The sequence below is a fragment of the Ruditapes philippinarum genome, unplaced genomic scaffold (genome assembly GCF_026571515.1).
Source record: "Ruditapes philippinarum isolate M1 unplaced genomic scaffold, ASM2657151v2 ctg17869_1_1_1_1, whole genome shotgun sequence".
Classification (NCBI taxonomy): Eukaryota; Metazoa; Mollusca; class Bivalvia; order Venerida; family Veneridae; genus Ruditapes; species Ruditapes philippinarum.
In genome coordinates this window covers 1,218-16,511 of record NW_026862208.1, presented here as the reverse complement: position 1 = coordinate 16,511, position 15,294 = coordinate 1,218, and the positions used below count along the sequence as shown (strand labels likewise).

At 31.2% G+C, this 15,294-nt stretch overlaps 1 protein-coding gene across 1 annotated transcript; it reads right to left on the bottom strand.

Moving 5' to 3' along the window:
* Nucleotides 1-9,209: 9,209 nt before the first annotated feature.
* On the bottom strand, nucleotides 9,210-12,632 carry LOC132718283 (uncharacterized). Its single transcript, XM_060701969.1, has one exon. The coding sequence runs from the start codon at nucleotides 12,577-12,579 to the stop codon at nucleotides 11,293-11,295; it is 1,287 nt and encodes a 428-aa protein (XP_060557952.1). The 5' UTR covers nucleotides 12,580-12,632; the 3' UTR covers nucleotides 9,210-11,292.
* Nucleotides 12,633-15,294: the final 2,662 nt, after the last annotated feature.

Here is a 15,294-nt window from a genome sequence, read left to right as displayed (position 1 = left end):
AGCAACTTATTGTATACTTTTACTTAAGAAACAGAAACAAGAATTGACTTATTGAAGTTAAAAAGTGCTTTTTTATACGTCCGAATAAGAAATAGGCGTATATTGTTGTGCACCTGGTCTTCCGTCCTGCATAGGTTAGCAGTTTTTGTGCGGTCCGCATCTTTTTAAATTGTTAAAAAAAATTGAAATTACTGTGCAGAAATGTTAATAATAATTGGCGCAAGTTTGGCCTTACTCGATTCAATGTCAGTGTCACAGTCATTTTGATTAAAACGTCTCTGGCTGAAATATTAATGCATATAATTAGTCGATTTGCAAAACACAGGTTAAGGCGTACAAAGAACCAAATTGGCCCGCCCCGTTGTCGCTTGAATTTATAGACTTATATAGAAAAAACAAATTTAATTCGTATTCTGTGAATCTACAAAGCTCAGATCGTAGATATTTAGCATGTAGCATCAATCAGAAGTTTTCTACAAAAGTCATATACATCATGGCTCTTAGGTCAGAATTGGACATGCCCTGGGAGTCACTTGCTTTATGCAGACTAAGGTATAAGATTCCGAAAAAACATCTTATTTGTTTGTGGATAGATACTATGCCTCTATATTTGATACATAGCATTGACTAGTAGACCTCTATAAACGTTTTCTGAATCTTACACCTTAGGAGGACATATAGCATCATGAGGATAATTAATATAAAACATTTGTTCAGCATTTTTAGCCAAGTTTTTGAGTTGGGTCATTACCCTTATTGAAAGATTATTTTTGATAACTCAAGCACATTCAGGCGAATATTGGCCCGGCTTTGCGATCCTCTGGTTTGCCAAACAGAATAACTCGTCCTAATTTAAAGTGAGATTAAATTTCTGGCAATTGCAATATGAAGTAGAACTGAAAGGAAATGAAAAGCTATTATTTGGTCTAAAATAGACATCATTTCAAATATAATACAAGGTTTTGAAATATAAAACCAGTGCCCTTATCTACAAAATGTGACTTCCACACTGATATCTTTAACCATGAAAATCAGCGTCAGTGAAAAAAAAATATTTTAAGTAAGATTTATTACATTCCCAATCATTTTAATATGTTTAAATATATCTATCTTACCCATTAACTGAAAAAACTTATTAAATAAGTGTTATAGACGTCTGCTTTCAATGTTACAAGTTTTTGCGACGTTCTGATTGTTTTTACTTTTTGAAAACATAAAAACATAAAATCGGAAGGATATGCTCATGTATTTACAACACAATTTTAAGAAGATAAAGCAACTATGTACTTTATTATAAAAATTAAATATCCATTATTTTATAAAGATATCTACGGTTGCTACAGCATTCCCCATACATTCATGTACATAACAACGGGATTCGCAACCTATTAACTCACTTAACTCTAGCTAATTGACCGGTAAAGATAAGTAAATATTGTATACTTAATTTTCCCGGATAATTTAACCCTTTCACTGCCATAGGGACGGCTTAAGCCGTCCCTGTTATTTTCGGCGTATTTGCCATATGGACGGCTTTAGCCGTTTCTATAATAATAATAGTAATAATAATAAATTAATAAAAATAATAATAAAAATAATAATAAATATAAAGAATATTATACCATCGACAATAATTATTATTATACTAACAGATTTGGAAACATATATAAATATTATAATACTAATAATAAATAATAATAATTATAATAATTAATAATAGAGTAATTTCTTAGAAAATCCTCTGGCAAATAAGTGAACAATAAAACAATAACCCTCTGGCAGCGAAAGGGTTAATTTAATAAAAAGCACGTACCTATTCACGTGTTTTATTTTGTTTAGTAAGATGTAAACATAATAACGGGTTTCAACTTACATGCATGCGTACATTTTCAATCAAATATACTTGCTTTTGTCATAACAGGTTTCCACAAAGGTTAACTCAATCTGACCTACATGTCCAAGTTAGAGCTCTTGTTAGCCATTAATTGACGGTTATCCCATCCATTATGGTGATTTACGAGATATCCGAGTCAATATAATATTGTGTTAATTATATAGCGGGAGATGGAAATATAAACGACAATAGACACCACTTATATTTCCTAGATGTTCAAACTACACAGTAAAGAATACTTGCTTTTGTTACGTGCGTTTTAAGTGTAAACTATGCTAGAAGGTCAATGAGACCATAACAATTCCATAAATAACAATGACAAAATATAATTGTTATAATCTAAAAATATATAGAAATTGAAAATAGTATTATTATATTCACTTATTTTTAGCACAGTTAATAAATGCTCTAATTTGTCGTGTTTGGCCAATTAGGATCATCTGTATCTCTTAAATTTCATCTTATTTATATATTTACATTTTTTTTGTAATGTCCATATTACCAAATATAAAAAAGCTTTACACAAATTTGTGTTACTATTATTTCTGAATTCACCGGTTAAATTTTATCATAAATGTTATATGTCAATACACGTTGTAAGATAAATTATATTAAATACAATTATAGTAGGAATTGGCATTGTGTACAAACAATGTGTACCAATAAGCGTTTCTCGAATATTGATGATAAACAACAATTTTGAAAAGGTGAATTCTGATCAACATTTTATAAAGAAGCATTAAGGCCAAGTAGTATGACATAAATACATAAATAGAGAGCACCACAAAGTTCGTCTTTAGCTTATTCGATTCAAACGTTGCAATAAAATATATTGTTTTTTTGTGTTTTTTTCAGGTTTAATCTTTATATAGCAGATAAAAGACGTAAGCGTACTTGATATATATTTACTAGAATGTCCTTTGTAGTATTAATCTGCACGACACTATAAAACATTCCGTGACAAAAATATTTGAAAAGAGGGAAGATACCGTTACCTCATTTGCAGACTCTGCTTGATTGGGTCTGTTCATAAGAAATAATTGATAAATGCAAATAAACTCTCGCTCCAAGCACCAGCTTAAGCGATATCTAAACTTATCTTCAACACTATGTGATATCTATAATATCAAAAGGCATATAATAAAGTGCTCTCAACTAAAGTGCTGTGCATGAAAGCAACCGGAGAAATAGTTCAGGTTGTGAATACGAAACACTGTCTTAATATTTCACAGGAAAAAATGTGTTTTTCTTGGCGTGTGCTTTCTGTTGACGCAAATATATCAAGAAGTAACCTTTATTGGTAATGTATATCTTAGTGAATAATATATCATGCTCTAGAGAAATACAGTCAACTTGTTATAGTAAAGTACATCGTATTTATTTTAAACACTCGTAGAAAATTTGCCGAATTTGTCAGGGGAATTATAGATATATGTTTAGTCCCTTTTGTACATTTATTTAGATGTTTCTTAATTTATGTGAACAGTTTGAGACAATAATTCACAAAAGTACACAGGAAACAATTAATCGATCGAAGATAGTGTATTTAATAATTAATATCCATCTGTAGGTGAACATGACATCTCATGGGTCACACTTTGTCTTCGAAGCATATTCCTCGTTATGGAATGGCGTCAGAAACAAATTTTATTCTTCTTTGCTCAAATAATATTAAGTAGCTGATTGTAGTTGATTGTTTGAAAATGTTATAAAACCACAAATTCCCCTCTATGATGATACTGCTCATGTATTATATTTATAAAACTTCTTTGCAACTACAACTATAAACTTTAAATTTAATATTTTAATATAAAAGCGCATGAAGATGTACCCGTAAAACTATAAGGGTGGACATTAGAGCATTATAGCCTTACATAGCTATCATGTAATGAAATCGGTAAAATATTGCGGCCTAAACTTGTTTTAAACATATGTATACAATACTCGTTTAGCGCTTTGAACTGCATTCACTTTAAGAGCGTTCTTACGTTCCAAGGCAGCGCTGGTTTGGATGATATCGTTTTGCTTGCGTCTGCGTATTTCATTTGCTGAAGTGCGCCTTCAACGTTCGTTCGTTTGGCGTATAATGTGCGTGCTTTTTTCAGAGCGTGCGTTTCCCGTGTAAACCAAAACTTTCGCCTTACTGTAGTTATAAATGTTAATGTTCTATATTTTGTTTACTCTACTTTGCCCCCTGGGGATATTTATGTTGACTTTTAAATTTTGCTTTTTCATAAGCAGCATTAATAACCTTTGACATAGGTACAAAGTTACAACCACTGTTTTTGTTTGTTTGTTGTTGTTGTTTTTTGTTTTGTTTTGATTTTTTTTGATAGGGGCAAAAACCTCGTTTCGTTTGGTACCATTCTCTGCTTATGCTCGATGAGCACCGCTGTGCGGACACATTTTTGGATGCTTCTGAAATAAAACGTATCTAATGTTTGCTGTATAAATTATTGGTTGTGCTTACGATGATATCTTCAAACAATATTGTCCTGAATTATGCTATGTTCGATGATCAATAAAGATTTCATTAGATTTCGAAGAACAATCGTATTACTTTAATGTAGATATAAATCAAGTTTTCCAATCCCTATATTGTAATACATAAAGATTATTTCTATGGCTGTTTTAAAACTTCTCTAGCTAGGACAATATCTTAGGCGACAGAAAGCAGTAAACACTATAAAAATATAAAATGTAAAATGTGTATTCCTGCAGGAAGAAAATAAAGAGGGAACCGGATTCAGACTGTATGAAATAATATGTCAATGCCCGTTTATCTAGACAAAATCAGAAATCATTACATATCAATATTTTCCTAAATAAAATACCGTAAACCTTCCGGGATAACAAACCATAATGTATGTCCAACGCCAACGGCCGTTCACGTGTATTTAAACAAGAACCAAGTTACGTCTGGTTACAAGCCAGAAATAAATTGTAAATAAATACAGGTGTCGTCCCGTATACTTGAATTGTTCAGAATCAGACTCATTTTTTTTTATTCTAAAGCCACTACTGACGGTCGTATCAGTTTTAGCATGATATGATATTATTCCTTATTACTTATTAAATCAACGTTTCATAACATTTTTCACAGATGGGAATCGAACTTATATGTATATAATCGGTTGTTGAAAAGTTATTTAAATATTTGCTGTGTAACTTTGTAATTTCATTTTTCTCTCTCTCCTTTATATCAACTGTATGGACATTTATTATTTGATGTCTAGTTACGACGAAGACTAATACATTCTCATAACAATTAGGAGACAATCTAAAGCTGTAATCATGTAATTGACCGGATCCCCGGGGAATCCTTAAATCCAATACCATAGCATATCATACGATTCTGAATTATCAGTTTTTGTAATCGCGAAATAATTTGGCATCTTCGTCATTGCAAAATAAGTAAGAATTCACAAACATGTCAGAAAAATAGATTTGTAAGGTTTATGACACTACTTAAATGATGCATGGTGCAAATCGCTAAGCCATTTATCTATAATAGACAAAATATCAACAAGAAATGCATTAAATCAAAGGCAATACCGTAACATTTCTAAATGCGTTATAATATGGGGTTATTTACTTTCTGCACTCGAAAATCGGAAACGCTAATTGTACACACAGAAATAATTAGGGTTTCTGATAAAGATTTATTGTTAGTATATATGCCTTGTCTTTGGGGTAACATATTGAAATATCTCTTCACCACATGCGCTCGTATTGATATCATTTAAAACGCAATAAAATTAGATATTAACGTAAATATAACACAAATGAATATGATTTTTTCAAGTAACGTATTTATTCTATCACGACAAAGGGCTTCGGTGTCCATGTGGAAAGTGTGCCCCATTTCAAATCACTTGCCCCTTTCAGTAATGAATCCTTGCCCCTACAGTAATGAATGTGTGTCACGTCTTTTATCAGCAAAATATCCAGCAAGCCTAAGGAAGGCCGGTTGTTCTTCGTGCCTGAAATAACGCACGATCGGTCACCTGAGGTCTTACACCACCAGTAAATTTGGAAAGTAGTCTAACGGCTTTTCCGTGGTCAGTTTGACTTGAAATTCAACTTTTTCACAACATCACTAAATAAAGTTACATTTATACTTATAGGGTAGGGTCAGTATTAATTACTTTGTATAAGGTTTTCACAGAATGGCAATCCTGTATTAGGTTAGTATGTAACCATGTAACACTCATAGGGGCGTCCGTGGCCGAGTGGTTAAGGTCGTTGACTTCATACCACTTGCCCCTCACCGCTGTGGGTTCGAATCCCGACAGGGTTTTGGATTCTTTCATGTGAGGAAGCTATCCAGCTATCTTACGGAACGTCGGTGGTTCTACTCAGGTGCCCGTTCGTGCCTGAAATAATGCACGGAAGGGCACCTGAGGTCATGCACCACCAGTAAAGCTGGAACGTCGCCAAATGACCTATACAGTGTCGGTGTGACGTTAAACCCAAAAACAAACAAACAAAAGTAACACTCATATATAGCTGGCTACCTTTCGTATCCACTTATAGCAAAGAAAGACTGTTTACACTGTTGAATTGTTGGATTTGCTGCTAGACATAGTGAACATTTATTTAGCTCAAAATATATTGGTTGTTTAATTGAGGATATTAAATTAGTTCACCACGTGAGTCACAACATCAAATGGGAGTAATTTGTAGTCGGCATGACCAAAGCGACATTATGCCCATCCAAACGCAAACGGTAAGTGCACAAGTAAAATTCAAAATAACATTATATTTTTTCATAATTTATTCAATGTTATATTTTAATATGCTAAAAATGATATTACATGTATTCACGTGATCTGCGGACATTTCTTTTGGCATGTATCGGTAGCGTGTATTTTTCTTAAGAGTCAGGCAGTCATTTTAGAATTTAGGTAGCTTTTAGATTGTATCTTTAACATTTTCTACTAGTTTACTATCAGTTAATGGTCAATCACCATTATCACGGTGAATCTCCTTAAATATATTACTAATTCAAATTGACAGCGAGAAAAACAGCATAATGCATAGATAATTTGTTTATTAATTTTGTCCAATTCAGTTTCTTATTTTAAATGTATACGTTATATGCATAAAATGCATATTAAGTGTTCAATTCCATATATCCAGAACATAATATTTTGAAATTAGAATTTGTGTTAAAGAAATACGAAATTGCAATATTCCAACTACTTCCTTAGTCTTATAGCTCTATATTAAATCAAATTCGAAAAAAAAGAACACTTTAAGATTATTTTGACAAACTGCGAAATGGCGGAAATGTTAAAGATATCTTCTACATTACATTATATATGTTATATCTACAAGTCTAAGTAACATCATTTTCAGACAAATAATTAAATGTCTGGAATTTACGTAACTAGTACACTTTTTTCACGAAATTACCCTGATATTTCCGGATAATAAAGTCCAATTTTAATCCTAAGCTCAGGAAGATGTGTCTCATTTTCGCACATATGGTTCTTGTATATTACTAGTAACACATTAAAACAGACATATGTTTCCTTGAAGAACGATATATTAAGTTACAAGCAAAGAAAGAGTCACTTACGATTTTTTACATATTCCCTTATTCCTTATTCCTCAGTGTTTGATTTGACAAAATATAACCACGAAACAGTTCATATTTATTGGTTACAGTCAGTATGTTTTCATGGCATTAATTGCTATCAAATCTTGGAATCAGCAATACGTACTTATTTTATCAAAAAGGAAAAACGCAACAGCAAACTTTTAAAAAAGTGTCTGTAATTTGTCTAAATCGCTTAAGGAATAATAGTTGTTAACATACAATAATAAAAAAAAAATTAAAAGCAAATGATTACAACAAATATACATTGCAATTTATGAGAAGAAAATAAATATTACTAAAGGTGGGGGGACATAGAGGTCAGTTATAAATTTGACGAGTAGTTTTTTACAGTAGTCTTACCTTAGTGACTAACATTTTCCTTAGTATATTTTAATGGTCTTGGCATTTTTGCATTTGATTTCATAATATTTATTCATAAGAAGAATAAAAAGACTCACCGGTGCACCGCCGAGGATAACGTCCTACATGTTTTGTTTTGATCACGCTTTGCATGCGCACAGAAATTTCTTCTTAGGCTAGCATGGTTCTTACTTGGAAAATATTTACATATTGTAGCAGAAAGATATTTTACAAATTCACAAAGAATAGGTTTATTTTTTATAAAATTAATGCTTTCATCATGATTTTAATGCAAAATCACCACGTCTGCGTGTAATCACTTATCTAAGATATATATTTATATCATTACTATACTTATCAATATAATTATTATTATTATTTCTTGTGTGTGTGAAGGGTCAAGTCGCATCAACAATGTATGATATGGCAACTTTCCTACTGTACTGGTAGAGAAAACGCTAAAGTGCGTCTCCGTCTATTATTTCAGGCACTTATGGCAATTTGAGTATAACCATCGGCGGACCTTAAGCAAGCTAGGTAGATTGTTAACATGAAACAATCTCCTGGCGGGTTCAATCATAGAAAAAGACACATCAAAACGGTATCATTGCCATAGCATTATGTTATTGTCCTTTATCCAAGTTTTCATATTGTGCAACCATTGGGATTACGAATGGCCTTGTAGAGAAGGTGTCTCTTTTGCGTACTAACACGACATCGTGAATGTTTTTTAAATGTTAAATTTAAAAAAGAACAAAGTAATATTAAAATGCATTGATAAGTTTTCAGAGAAGTAATTTTTATATAGTATGTGTGCTATTCTAATACATATGTTTGCAACTTAATCTATGAATAAACACTCCAGGTTTTTCAATTCCTGTTTGATCCAAGTTAGAAATTCCGATAGAATAAGTTCTCAATAGGTATTGTAGTTAGTTGGTTTTCAATTTCGAATGACAGTAATAATTTATGACAAATTTAATTCAAAAGAAATATCGAATAAAAGCATATGTTAATTTACTATCAGTTACTTACAAAGTAGTAACCGACATTATTTTATGTATTGTCAATCACATGGGGAACATAATCCGACATACAGGAACAAACCACTACGTTTCACATGTAAGGAGATATACTTTGAGGTATCATAGTTATTTCCCTTTGCGTATTTGATAGTGTGGTTCTTGTAAATTTAAGACAACAACAAAACGTTCGCGAAATAGTGTGTTTGTGTCTGAAAATAGAAATAAGCTTTTATGTATTACGTATCATTTTTATTTATTTATTTATCTTTTCTTTTTTTTTTGCATTTTGTCGTTCATACATGCACGGATAATATATGTGTTGACATGAATTTTGAAATAAATAACAACAGTTGAAATTTCATCATAATTTTTAATATTTACATGGTATACATATTCAAATATGTGTCATATCGTTTGCCTACTTCTACATTCAAATAAAATATTTTGGATGTATCGGATATAAACTAATATTCATAACTAAATCCAAAACAATGATAACAGTCATTCTAAGTTACTAACTATGGAGTTAACCCTTCGGCATACAAATGTCCTGGCACGTGTACTCTTTCTCATTAAATATATAAACTACAGGTTGTTAAACAAACAAGTTGTGTCACCCAAATAACTATAAGTAATCCTTGGTCTTCATGAAGCATCAGGCTTTACAAATATGATAGTTTGAAACTTTAAATACAGTAAAAGAAATGGTAGTCCTTTTAAACCTGTTTGATACACGAGCATTCATATATATCTATATTTAAACACGATGCGTTTTACCGTAATATTATGTCACCATTTAACTATGTCAAGCAGGCGGATATTATCAGTTTACTTTAAGTGTTGCAAATAACATCTTTACAGACGGCAAGGAAGTTCAGTTTAGAAAAACAAACGATGAATGAATAGAACTGGACATGACCTGGGCATGTTTTTGTAATGATATTAATATTACATAAAATGCATGCTTGTAAAACGATCCACCAGATAAGAGGACATGTTTAATGAATGATAAGAAATCAAATATACGTGTGTAATTCTAATAACAACGCCAAGAATAGATAATTGAAAAGCGTTATCGCTAACAACGTACATTATATATATTACGACATTAGAAGAGAACAGAATAAATGTCATATACTAAAGCACATAATATGTATGATGTAAAATGATTCTCAACAAATAATGTCGACAAATTTAGTTTCAGTTTTGTTATACAATGTCATACAGCACAAAAATACATTTATTCAAACAATAATCATTATATAATATGTCGTATCTAATACAAAGACGATTTCGGACAATCTGAAAAGACAATTACTGGGGGTTATCAATAGTAAGATGAATATTTCAGTAATAGTAATTTATTTTGCACTACATGACTACGAATTTTAATTTTTTTCATTACAAGTAATGGTTTTTAAATGATACAGTGATTTGTATCGGTTGATTAAAGTATTTGTGTAACTATGTTATTTATTCAATATTGATATGTCTTTTATATGATATTTTAAAAACTTAATATTAAAATGCCAAATTTACAGCAAGATTTGTTATTAAAATAACATGTTCGATTTAGTTAAGTTAGTTAGTTAAGTTAAGTTACTTTACATTAATAATAAGGTTTACACTTGAAATAAGCTTTTCAGAGCAAACAGTAGTCGCACACTGTATCCTTTCTTTATTTAAAGACATAACATTAAAGCAAATGTTTCCATAATTGTAAAGTCGGTAACACAATAAAAATCTGATGATAACATACAGTATTATAAGCGACAACAAACCATGAAATAATTATTGGATATTGTAGGTGTGAGATACACGGTTCGATATGATAAAGATAAATATTTATGAGATAATTAATTGTACATATTATCATTTTTCATAAATATATAGATCACTTATAACATTTTCAACATTTCTTTTCAAAGAAATATTTAACATTTTTCTATTATTTCATTTACATTTAAAAACGTTTTGATAATGTGCCCATTGTAGAACCATTCACTTTAATTTTGAACAATAGTAAGTCAGCTTTTAAGAACCCACAATAAAGTAAATCAAACTAATAGCAATTAAAATACAATGAATTTCGTTATCTTGACATGATCTGGTCACAGTCAATCAATTTGAAGTCAATAACTGTTTCAACTGATAATAGTATCCTTAACATATTTATATCATAATGATTATAATAGCATGTAGAAGTCCCTTACTAAAAATAATATTTTAATAAATCCTATAAACAAGCTATAAATAACATCCTCGAGTTAAGTTTTTTCTTTGTTTTCATTGATACTGTTTCAGAGATATAAATCATACACAATTTTATTTGTCGTGTTGACAACAGCCGAATTTACTACTATAACAATAAACTATTGAAGTTTATGTACACTTTGTTTTTTACTTTTCTATTTTCTGCATCGGAACATTGCCTGAAGATGTGTGCGGAAATTATTATTGAGAAATGCGTAGATCACCGGGTTCGCTACATTATATGTAAAATAAAGGTAATACACAATCACATTCATTTTCAGCACTTTCAATGCCATCATCCACGCAGGTGTGAAGGCCACGATATATATAAATGCCACAATCGATAACATTAAGGCTGTTTTGATGTTTGCAACGCGCAACTTCTTCAATTTTGCGCGGGAAACACCACCCGGTCCTAATTGTCCTTCCTGATCTGTCTTGGTTTGCCGGTTACCAGACTTCGCCGGCGATTCGTTGGTACTACATCTTTCTCTGAATTTGTCTTGGAGCTGCATACAGCTTTCCCGTTCCTGGCCGTTAATGATAGGAGATTGGTCGTCTTTATGTAATGTTGTGAACTCGGTATGTTCATGGGAGTCATCTGCCATGGAACTTGTTATCATTCCACAACACTTATTACTAACATTTAGCCTTTTGTTTCTGTGTACGAGTACGGACCTGTACGTTAGACAATATAGTATGATCACCAGTATTGCACAAACACCGAACAGTGCCGAATAAATCCTCTGGTAAACGCCTATAAATGATAAGTCAAAAATGAGATAATTTTGCATGCATATGCCTGTGTTTACCAGTTTATTTGATATTTTTTTCTCTTCCAAGTCGAAACTTGTATTCCCACTGTGCATGCTTGTTCCATCCGCATCCGAATAAATGAGGACATTTCCATCTGCCCCAGTTGAACAGTTGTTCTTCTTAACATCTTCGTAACTGTATGTCCCTATCATCAGAGATGCTAGAATTCCGATTACAAAGGCTAACATCACTAAAACACACACTATAAGTTTTGCTCTTCGAACAGTCATTATATGTTTGAATGGATACACAATGCATAAGTACCTATCCAGTGCTATTGCGACCATCACGAACGCTGAAAACGGAATTGTTGTTGTTTTCATGAATTGGTACAGCTTACATGGAAAGTCATATCCAATATTATAATACATAAGTTCAATCACAACCGTGTAGGGCATGGTCACAAGTGATGAAATAAAGTCCGTCACTGCTAAAGTGAGAATGAAAACTGTTGAGCTGAGTTTATTTTTCTGGCGGGAAAATACAAAAATAGCTAGGGCATTTCCTAGCACACCACACACTGACAATAGTGTAACCATTCCCATGGCGATGTGAATAACAATTTTTGATTCCTCTTCTTTCGGACCTTCTGGAGCACATCCTGGGATACTTGTTCCGTTATCCATTGTTATCACTATATTTCTAACCTGAAATAATATAAAACATCGATGGTTTAGAATTGGTACAAACACAACGTACAATACAGATATTTATTTACAGTGGAGGCTAGCAACAATGCTTATAACGTCAAACAGTCACAAATTTATACAATTTTAAATTGATATTTTAATACGTTTTAAGTTTAATAAGATATTAATATCAGAAAGAATTATATATTAATAAAGTTTTTAAATCACATTTCATTTTTTCCGCATTTATTATAAGTTTGCATTCATTGATAACTATGTCTTATAAGAGCAAAATATATTCTTAAAGTACATGTAAATAGATCCATCTTTTGAAAATGCACTGGTCAAAGTTAAGCGAACGTTACACTTTCTGCTTTTTTCTTACGATACTTAATATTTTAAAAAAGCATTATCATCTTTCAATGTGAACAAAACCATCTGTCATTTTAGGGACAATTTCAAGATAATTACAAGCTAAAAAACGAACAGCCGGACCATGACAAGATAAGACAATTTGGTCGACTGGTCTCGCTCTTCACTGGTCACACAGGTCAGCAGGTAAATGCTTTAGCAGTTTTGTCAGCTTTGTGATTGTTCAAACATTTTGCACATTGTACAATACGATACGCGGATATCGTGTTTAATCAACATGTACACCATTCAATACATATATCATTATACCGTATACGCTGTTCAGCCGAAACGTTGGTATATTAGGGAATTTTACAGATTTGAAGTTGAACTTTTTTACAATTTGTTAAGAATGAGAATAAAAAAAGATTGGAGCACCATGCTAAATACCGTATTTCGTTTTATAACGGACAAGGCACTTTAATGTTTTAATCCTTAAATATTGCCTTTTCACCCAATGGAATGAACTTAACATGGTCTTATTCATCTTTTCACACCGATTTAATTAGAAATGTATGAATCGGCGGACAAAGAAATGATATTTGTCTATTTTGTGATCATGACTTCTGCAAGAATCTAGAGGAACTGCTCCAGTCCTGTAATGAGTTAAATCCAATTGAAAAATATCCATGTATTTAAATGATATTTGAGAACGATTCATAGGACACAGTTTTAAACATGTTAGTTAAAATAATTGTCTTTTTTGTACTGTACAGTAATGATAAGTTTTACAATGCATTATTATGAAACGGCATCCTCGGCAAATATTAATGAATATTGAAAAATATTGTGAAAAACTTTATATTTTCATATATGATTGTATAAATTTTCTCAACGATAGGTGTATACCTACTTTTACATTAGCAACTATTGTTATATTAAACGTTAAACGCAGTCAACTTTTATCACTATACGAAACCATAGTGTCCTATTTGATAACGAGTAACATTGTATTGTCTACATGTTTTCCATATAAACTATATTAAATTCTACTTATGTTAAAAACTCTACATGATTCATGATTCTATCCATAGAATGAACAGCTTAAGGGGGAAAGAGTACTTCTTTTATTAATAATAGACGATAAATGGTAGCGTTATATAACCAATTTACATTAATCTTTGTGAACTGTAGGGTTTTGCCATGAAGTGAAATAGGTCGCGTTCGATCATAGCGTGTGTAGTACATCAAACTAAATAATAATCAAGAAATAAAACATTTTAAGGTAAACATTTGTATTATTGTTAATATGTATTTCTTCATTAATGGTAAATATGCAACTTCGGCGGTGTGTACAACGTTGCACGAAATCTATATTATCTATAAGTTCAGTATTTATTTATTTATTTATTTGTTTATTTATTTGGATCGATGGTCGGGGATTTCTGCCACATTACGAATCTCATGTGAGAGAAAATAAAACTAAAAGCATGTACACCAAACATTTTATTTTATATTAATAATATACATTACATCAATGCACAAATGGATTACATCAATACTATATTTAACTGCACAATAACATGTTTAATAATAATCAAAAGTCAGAAAAAAATGTATTTACAACATTGAAACTTTCATACCCTAACATCAATGTTGGAACACTAATATAATTGTGTGTATGCAATACCTGTCTTGAGATCATGATCACTTGCCTTATTGCTCACATTGATATAAACTTAATGTTATATTATGCTAAAATTTTATATTCAAAATAACCGATAAAATCAATACAGTTTTTTTGTTTTATCTAATTGCAAAAGTAACATTCAGACTATATGAGACTGACGGGTTTTGTTTCTTTTTCTTCTTTTCATCTTCTTTTTTAAGAACGGATAACATTAACTTGACCAAATATATTGAATATAGATTTCTAAACAAAGTAAGTGCATTCTTCATGATCAACGTATATAATATTCAGTAATTATTTACTAGATTTTAATAAATAACTGCAATAAAAGTACTTATCGAATGATGAACATATGAGTATATCTTTCAGCCTCGGAATTGAATAAACAAATCTTGACAAGACAAACTTGTGTGATATATTGATTTAATTATAGTAGTTGACTTTCAGTTTATATATTCATCATGTCAAAAATACGACATGGAGCGTAAAAATAAGAAAGTAATACAACACCGTACTAAGTACTATTTTGTCTTCAGATCAAAATTCAAAAACTAAAGTTGCGCTCGTCTCCAAAAAGCGCGAGTCGAATCCATTTTATGGCCAATAAAAGACAATTTGGAAACAAAAGCTTTAAGGAGAAACAAACAAAAAAAACACATTTCTGGAATTTA